This window comes from Scomber scombrus, chromosome 1, assembly GCF_963691925.1.
Source record: "Scomber scombrus chromosome 1, fScoSco1.1, whole genome shotgun sequence".
In the NCBI taxonomy this organism is placed as follows: domain Eukaryota; kingdom Metazoa; phylum Chordata; class Actinopteri; order Scombriformes; family Scombridae; genus Scomber; species Scomber scombrus.
In genome coordinates, this window is record NC_084970.1 from 15,630,601 (window position 1) to 15,642,774 (window position 12,174).

General features: G+C 39.3%; 1 protein-coding gene across 1 annotated transcript in view; it reads right to left on the reverse strand.

Annotated features, from left to right (window-relative positions):
• The window catches only part of galnt2 (UDP-N-acetyl-alpha-D-galactosamine:polypeptide N-acetylgalactosaminyltransferase 2), a 56,478-nt gene that overhangs the window by 18,272 nt on the left and 26,032 nt on the right, over nt 1-12,174 (reverse strand). The window contains exons 2-3 of the mRNA XM_062421544.1: nt 3,897-3,984; nt 110-263 (exon numbers count right to left, since the gene is read on the reverse strand). Coding sequence (XP_062277528.1) covers nt 110-263; nt 3,897-3,984 — 242 coding nt within the window. The remainder of the gene's footprint in view (nt 1-109; nt 264-3,896; nt 3,985-12,174) is intronic.

A 12,174-nucleotide genomic window follows, 5' to 3' on the forward strand; every position in this document is an offset into this window, starting at 1 on the left:
GATCCCTGCAATCGTACATGCAGTAATAAAGTCTGATAGAGAGAGCATTGTGTCATACAATCATATTAACTCTCCTATGTGCGTGATGCTCAATAGTAAAGACACATACTGGTCATGTCTTGTGTCGGGCACGGCTCGGTCCATACGAAGTTTGTCACTCTCCACCTGGTTGAACTTGTTCCTGGCGTACGGGTCCTGACCTGGTCGAACCACCGTGGCTCCAACGTACAGATCCTGGTCAAAATCCTGCCAGCGTACTTTACCTGAAAACACACACATCAGGTCATAGTCACTTTTTTGGACAATATAAACTCATTTCCTGGAGACTTACCCTGACCATAACCACTACCATACTACGTTAAGCACAGCGGCACAGCCATCAAACTTCGAAGGCAGTTGACAGGATACACTATTTTGGTGGCATCTTTGCTTGTGTAATTTGCTGCATTTGTGGTTTTACCAGGATGCAGTAGTGGAAAGATGAAGGAAAGGCTCTAAAATGTTCACAAATTCCAGATATTTCAAAACGTACAATTAAATGCAGCCACCATGAACGCAACATGGTATTTTGGGTAAAGCAAGCTTGGTTTTGGGTGAACAACAACACACTGCTACTCCTCTAGTTTACAATTGACCAGTTTGATTAATCCCTACTTTTTGGCCTAATTTATTTAGCTAATTATTATGTGGATTAAAAGAGGGTGAGAAACACAACAAAACTAAATTCCCACTTCCTCTGAGTGTTTTAAACTTTCAGACCCCGTAGAAAACAAATCTCTATCTCCCAAACATATTCTAGGTACGACTCTCTGGTGATGTTAGACAAACATAGCATATCCAAAAATAACAAGCCACTGCCAAAGACAATGTTCAAACCTTCACAAAGGCTGAAAATATGTCTCAGCAATGAATGGGATTATACATCAGTGGGAATATAAAGTGTAGGCAGTAGCCCGGCTGATGCAATAACCCTTGACGACTGACAGGAAGGAAACCTCGCCGCTGCTTCGAGCTGCTGCTTGACGAGGCGGCAACATGGCACTGAGGAAAGCTGACATGAAATTTATGCTTCTTGTGACCTGAAATATTATGCAGAACAAAATTCAGGAGATTCAGACAGGAGTGCTTTGGCAAAGCTAGAAAACACAAAAGAGCATTTATTATGCAACACCATGGGTTAAAGTAATTTACTTCAACTGAAAACAAGTTTGGAAAACATCATATTTTTGGAAAGACACACTATGTGCACACTCAGAGCACATTATGTCTGCCTGACCAGATTACTGCGATCATTGCGCACTAAACAGAGAAAGCTGTCATGTTTAATTTCACAGTTTATCACTGACTACTGAGACACACGCAAATAATAATACAACTAATTAGCTGGGTGCAGCTGCTATGCTAATGACTTGTGTTAAACATATGGCAGTGTGAGATTATACTATCTCAGTATGGATGAGTGTGTGCATGACAGTGAGACACAAGACGATAGACACACAGACAGAGAGAGAAAGAAATGGAGCGGTGTGTGTGTGTGTGTGTGTGTGTGTGTGTGTGTGTGTGTGTGTGTGTGTGTGTGTGTGTGTGTGTGTGTGTGTGTGTGTGTGTGTGTGTGTGTGTGTGTGTGTGTGTGTGTGTGTGTGTGTGTGTGTGTGCGTGTCTACCCTGACAGCATGTGAATGTGTCTGGCATGCTAATTAGCCGAGGCTCACAATGATCCGCCTGCGACTCTCTAACAGTGCCTCCGAGACGTTGCTGCGTGTGTCAGTGTGCGATGTCCTTGCTGATATCTGTGTTTAGTGGCAGCAAGTAATTAATGTAGCGAAATTAACGTTTCAGCTTTGCACTTTGCCAATCTTAAGCTCAGTCTTTGACTCTTTGGAGATGAAAATAAATCTTTATTAGAGAGTTTCTCTTTGAGTTCTCCTGCTCGCTTTCAATGCTCAACCACTCAAAGCAGATTAACTGTCCACTTCCTCAAAGGGATTACTCATTCATTGGACATTTTCCCAATATCCTGCGCAGCCACTTTAGCAGGTACACCCATTTAGTCCCAGCTAGCGGTTTGCTGTTTTGAGTGTGCTGCTGTCCATTACATTGGTTTTCACTCTCCCTCTGCCTCTCATCACTAATTTGTTTCCACCCAAAGCTGTTGACTAATTACTTTTATTTGCTGCAACATTTTCTGGAAATCCCCTGACGCCATCGTCTTTCCAAATGATGATAACTGGCAGGACTCACACTTGCTATAGTTCCCTCAGTCTGTGCTGAACCGTGAACTCTCCGCCCACCAGCTCAGAGGACACCAACACTGAGTGTGAGCGCACACGTCTCATTGGATTCACTGCAGGGAAAGAATCTAATTAAGACGTAAAAGTTGATGCATTTGAATCTAACTTATGATACAACAACTTTTGGATTTGATAAATCGAGCCACAGAAAATACTTTTATTTTAACAATCTATCAATAATTTAAGTAATTTTTTAAGCAAACATGCCAAACATTCCTTCGTTCAAGTGTCTCAGATTTGAGAATTTGTCGCTTATTTCCAATAATCTTTGGGTTTTGGACCATTGGTCAGACAAAACATGCAATGTGAAGAAACTGCTGGCTTCGGCAAATTATAATGCCTTTTTTTTTACTACTTACTGACCTTTCATCAAATAAATTATTATTGATTAATGAAAAACTTCATTATTATTATTATTAATTATAATTGATGATGAAATTAATTATTAGTTGCATCCCTAAACACATGTTACAGTAGCCTTTTGGTGACGATCTTTATCAGCGTATATGAGTCGGTTCAATTGTCACCATGTTATCTTTACCACAGATGCCAAGATCGTTTACATGTGTAAAGTATGAGTTTGAAGTGCTAAGCGTGTCCTGTCAACTTATCCTGAATAAATATGACATTAAAAACTTTAAAAGAGCCTTGAAGATCCAGAAAACATTACACCATCAATGTCTCCAACAATAATTGTAGTGACTTGGTGAATTAACGTGCTACTTTAATTAGGTGAACAGTCACATAAGCCAAACTTACACACCTAATCTCAAGTCTAAATTCAAATTTAACAAAGCATTCGTACACTTCAGACAATCTGACCTCTGACTCCTTCGCTCTCAGCGTTCTTTCACGACTTTATCATCCACATTTTCTATCCTTTACTTCCCACATTTCCTTCTTCTCTCCAGCTCCCTTTTCTCGTCTTACTTTTCAACACTGTCTCTTCACTTTTATCATATCTCTGCCTCCCTCTCCTCTCTTCATTCCTTACTTCACTCTCTCCTCCCTCTTATGTGTGTGTGCGTGTGTGTGTGTGTGTGTGTTGTGGGTAATGTTATGATACATCGCCGTCGAGTGTAAAGTCACCCTGAAGTTTAAATTTCCCCACTTCAACATTCAAATTGGATTCCATTTCCAGTGCCGGATCAGATAAGAGAGTGTGTGTTCAGCGGTCAGGGGCTTGTGAAGGGGTGGGGGTGGGCAGCCGCCTTGAGTGAGGCTGCGGATGAGAGCTGAATGAGAAATCGCTGCTCACAGTCTGTCACCGCTGCGTCTTTCCTGCTCCTGTTTACTGTTGGACTCTTAAGGCACTTTTCTCTGAGTGAGGGTGGAGACGCATAGTTGGGTTTCTAGGAAGTTTGAAAATGTTGCACTTAAATTTTCGTCCTGCTGGTTATGTTTAATTGTCTTCCGTGTCTCTGGTTATTTAAACGTTTAAACATGCAAAGGTTAAATAGGTTGAGGTTGTTCATGTTCTCTTGGTCTTAAAACTGTGTTAAAAATATTCTGTCCTTCTCTGTCTCCATTCCCAACATTGATGTCTCCATATAGTCAGGCACGGTGTGGTTGTCGTGGTGCATGATGGGTAGTGGAATTTCCTACCTGGCGGCAGAGTCTCCAGGCTGTGAGTCTTGTCATCAGAGTTGTGAGCTTTGTTTCTGATGGACAAGTCACTGGAGCCCCAATCATCCTGAAAGAAACAAAACACATACACACACACACACACACACACATTAACATGAAACCCAACAAACAGGCTGAGTTGATTGTATGAACATTGTCAGAAACAAAAGTAGGGAATCTACTATTAATTCAAAAAATTATTCAGATTATTTCAGGTTTTAAAATGAATACACAATGAAGAGTGTCAGGAGAAAACAATCATTTACAGTACAAGCTTGAATCAGCACACATTATAAATATAGCCCTACCAGCACATACATTTCCATCCATCCGGTAAAACCCTTAAATTGAATTTCACTTCTTAAAATATCTCCTCGAGACATTTTTAAATATATAAAATACTCATGCATATCGGCTATGCAGTCCTTTCATTCACTCACTCATCTGTTCCTTCATCTTTTTCCCCTGTCCATCACCATTCAGTGAGTTGAGAGACAGAGTCGTATTGGTGTCCTCACTGTGTACGCAAATGGACAGATGGTCGAGCCATCCTTCCTCGAGTCCATCTCCGTTACCATTAAAACCCACTAGATCAATACACTGGGAGGCACGGCTATTAGCTCCTGTTCAGACCTCTGCCCTTCATTTTAGAGAAGTATTGTTCAACTCCTTTATTTGCTCTGTGGTTCTCATTCACCTTCAGCCTCTCTAAAATGCAGTATTGATCTGTTTTCTTCACCGCTTCAGCAGAACCAATGACAATGTGACGTTAGAAACCACCACTTCTGCCAGGTGCTCGAACAGTATTTAACTGCAGATTTCTACACTTGAGAAAAGATGTGAAGGATAGAAAAAAATGATTTTTACACCCCTTGTCTGATTTATCTATTTAGTTTTTTATGCTTTTCCATCTAAAGAAGCAAAATATCTGCTGTTGTTTTCTTTGACTGACACCTGTCAACTCTCTTTGAAGCAGCATGTCCATTCAGCTGGAGTAACACACAAGGTGTTGATCTCTTCTTCAACTGCACCACTGACTGACAAAACTCTCCAATATCTACATCTACTATAAAAAAAAAATCTTTCATAAAATCAATTTTTATAAATGTTCAGCCCAGTGTGTGCACAGTTGGATGGTAATGCTCAGTGTAGGATGAAAAGTAAAGCTGGCAGTATACCCGCTGGAGAAATACAGTTTGACAGGCTCTTAAGAAAAACAGACACATTTTCAGGTAAAAATAAAGCTCCAAATTGGCTTCGGACGTTTGCTTCGTTGGGATGTCGGATGATGAAAAGGTTCCTCTGGGTGACATTTGCTAGTTACAAAATCTTCCACCTTTGCGAGTACAAAAATGATCTAGTCTTCCTGAATCTCAAAGTGTCTCCACTGCCATTAAGAGTCAGTAAATATGCAGTGAGTACACCCACATAAGATCTTTTATTGTGCTGTAACTTTGCACGTTGTTATAAGTAGAGTTTAACAGCAACACTATTTTAAGACGTTTGCAGGCTGACTTAGGAAGGCATAAAGTCAGCCAGGGTGTGTATTTCTTTCTCAGATCGAGCTGATCGTATCTGTCATGTCTTCAATCTTTTCTGAGTCTCCTCTGGCCTCCCAAAAACTGTCAGCTGTCTCTTTACATGCCTGGCTGCCTCACAGTCCACAGCACACAGTAGAAAAAGTTACATCTAGAAACCGTGATGTGGAAACGATGCTGCACAAAGAAGCTACCCCTAACCTGGGTAAGTGCACCAAGACGGGGGGGATGAGTGGGGGACCTTAATGCTGCGCATGACTGCACTTTAAAGCTTGTGCTGCCCTCACGAAGCTCAAGAGTCGTGACTGAAAATCCCTGAAAAATTCATCACGATATAAACTGATTTTCACTGAGAGCAAATGAAAAACGTTTACATCCTGCAAACAAATGACATTTTTACCAATGAAACACAGGTGCAAGAATAACAATTAATTAATGATGAACAGGCGAGGAATTCATGCACAACACTAAATGTGACAGTCGTTATTAATGCTGAATCACACTCCATCTAAAATATCTGTATTCATCTCCACAGCAACTATGTTAACAACCCACCAGTTCAATACAGCTCCGACCTACTGACAAAAGCTGTAAGATGGTTTGAGCAGCTGTTTACAATTTATAGAACGACCAATTACCAAGAAGGCAATTTAAATGACTTCTTGGCTCACAACTTTAAACAACCGAGGATAATCTGTATATGCAATTATTCTTCTAATAGAGTGTTGAATATCGGCCAGTGCATTGTTACGACGATACACTGATTACGATTTGAAATGCGCTATTATCCCTTCTTTGTTACAAGGATTTAAATTCAATTTTAATATCTCTTTAAAAAATGCAGATTCGGGTGAACAAAATCTGTGTTTATGTACATGTACACCCTGAATAATCATACCGAAAATATCATTTTGCTTGTAAATGTAAATATTTATTTTATGGCTGCAGAGCTCAAATTTGACTTGAATTTGACTTGAATTTGACAGATGGAGGAGTACAGCGAGGTGAGAAGAGGAAATAAACAAGAAATGGGCAATGGCGAACTTGGTGAAAAAAAATGGAAAGAATAGCAAATGAGAGAAAAATGACAATGAGAAAGTACAATAATCCAGAAGCATCTGTGCCGCCTGCTTCCCGACTAGTCCTCCCAGTGATTTATGGGATTTATAGTCCATCAGAGATCTCACCAAGACAGAAGACATTAGGAGATGATGAGAACAATGCAGTGCTTTAGGGACCAGCGTGTGTGATTTATCAACAAATGGATGCTATAAATATGACTTATCACTGGTTGAAACATGATTTAAAAGGCTAAGTGGTGAGCAGATGTTCGAGAGCTATTTTTGTGATTCACATCACATGAACTGCTTTGAGAACCTCTTAGTGAAAATGGCATTAGCCTGTATCTGCCTCCTATCTAGACACAAACATGATTGACTAAAACTGTGCACACATAGAGACTAAACACACACAGAACAGCAGCTATGAACACTGATGTTAGAAATAGAGGCAAACAGCAGGTTTTCTGAATGACTGTTAATCTATGATGCAGCTTTCCACTTGGAACACTGTCTGAGAGTATTTTATAAAATCAACTATTTCTAACTCTTCACTGAAGGTAAATGACGTTTACACACCGACTTAAATATTCAAACTCAGGACTGTTGCTATGGGCATCATTTTATACACTTTACTCTAAGTCTCGAGTTTTCAAGAAATGTCTGTGGTTTTGAGTATAGTTTGGTTAACAAGCAAGAGTTCAATGAGCTTTACAAGTTGAATTTGTATTAAGGACCCATTTCAGTTGGACTTGTATTATTTTTGAATAAAAGGGAAATTTCTATATTTTGGGAAATATCTTGTTCATTCTCTGGCAGAGGGTAAGATGAGAAGATCAATACCACTCTCTTGCCTAACCAACAATTATTTTATCATCGATTATCTAATTAACTGATTAATAATTCGGACTAAAAAATGTTAGACAATAGTGAAAATACCTGTTATCATTTTTTAGAGCCCAAGGTGATATCGTTGAATGTCATGTTTTCTACAAAAATCCAAATGACATTCAGTTTATGATCATGTTTAACACAAAAAAGCTTAAAATGACCACATTTGAGTAGTTGAGTAGTAGTATCCCCGAAAAAATATCAAACTTTACCTTAAAAAAGGAACACCAGAGAGTTTCCAATGATTGTTTCTTACAGTTAAAATCCACTTAACTGCTGAAATAATCACTTAATCAATGAATTGGGCAAACAACAACAAAAAATAATGAATTTAAATAGATACTGCACATATTTTACAGCTGATCCTAGTGACTCAGTCTCTGGCTCCTAATGTCATGTGAAGAAAATAGAGCACCCCTTCTCTTTACTTCTGCTCTGAGCAATGTGGAAAAAGATATTTAAATTTCACTTAGAGGAAGCGAATACACACCACCTGAAATCAAATTTACATAAAAACAAGAAAAGCCACATGTAACCTAGTAACATATTCGGAGGGCATAGTCAATTTATGCACCTTTTCACATTCAAAATACAAAATTGAGACTGTTTTGAACCATTTTTAAAATCAATTCATAGTCAAGATTTTTAGGAACAATTACCAGCACTAATAACACTTTTTGCTTCTCCTTCTGCCAACAGAGATCAACGCAGGGCACACAGAGCTCTTACACCTGCTCCTCTGGTAATGGGATGGATTTTAAGCCCCCAACAGATCAGACCAAGCATGCGTGTGTGTTAACAAGTGTCAGCTCACATTTGTGTATGTGTGTCTCAAATGCATTAGTGTGTCAGTCCAGTTACACACATGCTTTGTGCACTTATCAGCAAACTGTCTATGAGCGTGTGTATGTGTGTGTGTGTGTGTGTGTGTGTGTGTGTGTGTGTGTGTGTGTGTGTGTGTGTGTGTGTGTGTGCGCGCGCGCGTGTTTTATCTTAGTCGAGCCTCTAATAGTCAGAGTATAATCCACAGTAATCTGATCACATCCACTGATAGATTAACTCAGATAGGAGCCAGGAGTTCACCAACACGTTACACACACTTACATGCACACGCACTCAGTACTTAGTATGAATGAAGTCAAACACACAATAAATAAAAAGCATGGACAGTCCTGATAAAAAAAACACACTACTTTTTTCCCAGCAATAATTTCAAATTCTGGTTTTGATTTCAAAGTGTAAATCCAGATTAAACCATATTTCTCATACAACCAGTAGTGCCAATGATCTGATTTGCTCTGTAGGATTAATTTATCACAAAATCCCTCAGAGATGACAGTACAGTGCTGCACATAAGGCATCAAGAGCTGCAGGGAGAGAAAGCAGTGAAACGCAGTGATGGGCAGTAGCACACAGTGATGCTGGTGCAGAAGGTCGAATACCCTGCTGAAACTACTGTTTGTTAATCTGTTATATCCTCTATTGGTAGAAAGCCAAGAGTCTCTGAAAGGTCCTCGCTAAACAAAATGTATTTATCTACGGAAACGAATGTTAAACTGAAAAAAACCCCCAACAACAGAAAAGCACCTCACCTCGTTTAGAAATGTACCTAATTGTAGGAGTTTTAGAGTTTTATTTCCTGTGTCTGATGTGTTAATGTCACTCAAACTACAGGAAAGGATGTTCAATCAATCAATCAATCAATCAATCTTTATTTATATAGCGCCAAATCACAACAAAGTTATCTCAAGGCACTTTACACAGAGCAGGTTCTAAACCGAACTCTTCAGGTTTTAATTTTAAAGAGACCCAACATTCCCACATGAACAAGCACTTAGCGACAATGGCAAGAAAAAACTCCCTTTTAACAGGAAGAAACCTCAGGCAGAACCAGGCTCAAAGTGGGCGGCCATCTGCCTCGACCGGTTGGGGTAGGGGGGAGAGAGAGCAAGAATAGGAGAGAGAGAGAAGCACATAGTTCATAAACATTGAAGCTATAAGGTCCGGGACTGGAATCTGTCATCCGGACGTCTACAGGCCCAGATTGCCTGTGAGACGAGAAAGCACAGACAACTCCGGGGAAGAAGTGTAGGTTATTGAATGCATTAATAGTACATGAATGTTATTGGATATAGATGGATGGATAGAGAGAGAGAGGAGGAGAGAGGAGCTCAGTGCATCATGGAGGTAGGAGTCCCCCGGCAGTCTAAGCCTATAGCAGCATAAACTAGGAGCTGGCTAACTATAAGCTTTATCAAAAAGGAAGTTTTAAGCCTACTCTTAAAAGTAGAGAGGGTGTCTGCCCTCCGGACCGAATCTCCAGGAGATGGTTCCACAGGAGAGGAGCCTGATAACTGAAGGCTCTGCCTCCCATTCTACTTTTAGAGATACTAGGTACCACAAGTAGGCCTGCGTTCTGGGAGCGCAGTGTTCTGGTAGGTACATAAGGTACTATAAGCTCTTTAAGGTATGATGGAGCCTGACCATTAAGAGCTTTAAAAGTGAGGAGAAGGATTTTAAATTCTATTCTTGATTTTACGGGAAGCCAATGCAGTGAAGCTAAAATAGGAGTAATGTGATCTCTCTTTCTAGTTTTTGTCAGAACGCGTGCAGCTGCATTCTGGACCAGTTGGAGAGTCTTTAAGGATTTATTAGGACAGCCAGATAATAATGAATTGCAATAATCCAGCCTAGAAGTAACAAATGCATGGATTAGTTTTTCAGCATCATTTTGAGACAGAATATGTCTGATTTTTGAAATGTTACGCAGATGAAAATAGGCAGACATTGAAATTTGTTTTATATGGGAATTAAAGGACAGATCCTGGTCAAATATAACTCCTAGGTTCCTTACAGTAGTACTGGAGGCCAAAGTAATGCCATCCAGAGTAGTTATATCATTAGATAATGTGTTTCTGAGGTGTTTAGGGCCAAGCACAATAACTTCAGTTTTTTCTGAGTTTAACAGCAGGAAGTTACAGGTCATCCAGGCCTTTATGTCCTTAATGCATGTTTGTAGTTTAGTTAACTGGTTGATTTCATTAGGCTTTATTGATAGATATAATTGAGTGTCATCTGCATAACAATGAAAATGTATTGAGTGTTTCCGAATAATGTTTCCTAAAGGAAGCATATATAAGGAGAATAGTATTGGTCCAAGCACTGAACCCTGAGGAACACCGTGTTTAACTTTTGTTTGCATGGAGGATTTATCATTAACATTTACAAACTGAAATCTATCTGACAGATAGGATTTAAACCAATTTAATGCTGTTCCTTTAATACCAATTAAATGTTCAAGTCTCTTTAACAGGATTTGATGATCAATAGTGTCGAAGGCAGCACTAAGATCTAACAGGACGAGGACAGAGAGAAGTCCATTATCTGATGAAGTTAAGAGGTCATTTGTAACTTTTACCAGTGCAGTTTCTGTACTATGATGAGCTCTAAATCCAGACTGAAAATCCTCAAATAAGCTGTTATTATTTAGAAAGTTACACAGCTGATTAGCAACTGCTTTCTCGAGGATCTTAGAGAGAAAGGGGAGGTTCGATATGGGCCTATAGTTGGCTAAAACCTCTGAATCAAGAGTTGGCTTCTTAAGAAGTGGTTTAATGACAGCTACTTTAAAAGACTGTGGTACATATCCTGTCACTAAAGACAGATTGATCATGTCTAATAAGGAAGTGCTAACAGAGGGAAAGACTTCCTTAAGCAGCCTAGTTGGAATCGGGTCTAAGAGACAGGTTGATGGTTTAGAGGAAGTGATCATTGAGGTTAGTTCTATAAGGTCGACTGGAGAGAAACAGTCTAGATAAATATCAGGTTTAACAGTAGTTTCTGAGTTTCCTATGTTAGAGGATGAATCAGTGCGTATTGAGGGCAGGAGGTGATTAATTGTGTCCCTAATAGTTAAGATTTTATCATTAAAGAAACTCATGAAGTCATCACTACTGAGAGTTAAAGGAATACATAGATCAGTAGTGTTATGACTCTTTGTCAGTTTAGCCAAAGTGCTGAAAAGAAACCTTGGACTATTTTTATTCTCCTCTATTAGTGATGAATAGTAGGCGGCTCTGGCGTTACGGAGGGCCTTCTTATGTTTTAAGACTGTCTTGCCAGGTTAGGTGAGATTCTTCTGATTTAGTAGAACGCCATATTCTTTCTAGTTTTCGTAAAATTTGTTTTAATTGTCGAGTTTGGGAATTATACCAAGGAGCTGTTTTCTGTTGTTTAATTACCTTCTTTTTTAAAGGAGCGATGGAGTCCAGAGTTGTTCTCAGTAAGTCTGCAGCGCTATCAACAATACAGTCAATCTGGGGGGAACTGAAATCAGAATAAGTCATCTCTGTTGTATTGATACATGGCATTGAGCTCAACATTGATGGAATTTTTTCTTTAAATTTTGTGACAGCACCATCAGAAAGACATCTAGTAAGAACATGTCTGTCCAATGGTGTATAGTCCAGTAATAAAAATTCAAATGTTATTAAGTAGTGGTCTGATAAAGAAGGATTATGAGGGAAAACTATTAAATGTTCAACTTCAATACCATATGTCAGAACAAGGTCGAGGGTGTGGTTATAACAGTGAGTTGGCTCATTCACATTTTGAGAGAAGCCAATTGAATCTAATAATGCAATAAATGCAGTGTTAAGGCTATCATTCTCAACATCCACATGAATGTTAAAGTCACCTACTATAATTATTTTATCAGTACTAAGGACTAAATTTGATAAAAGCTCTGAGAAGTCAGATAAAAATTGGGCG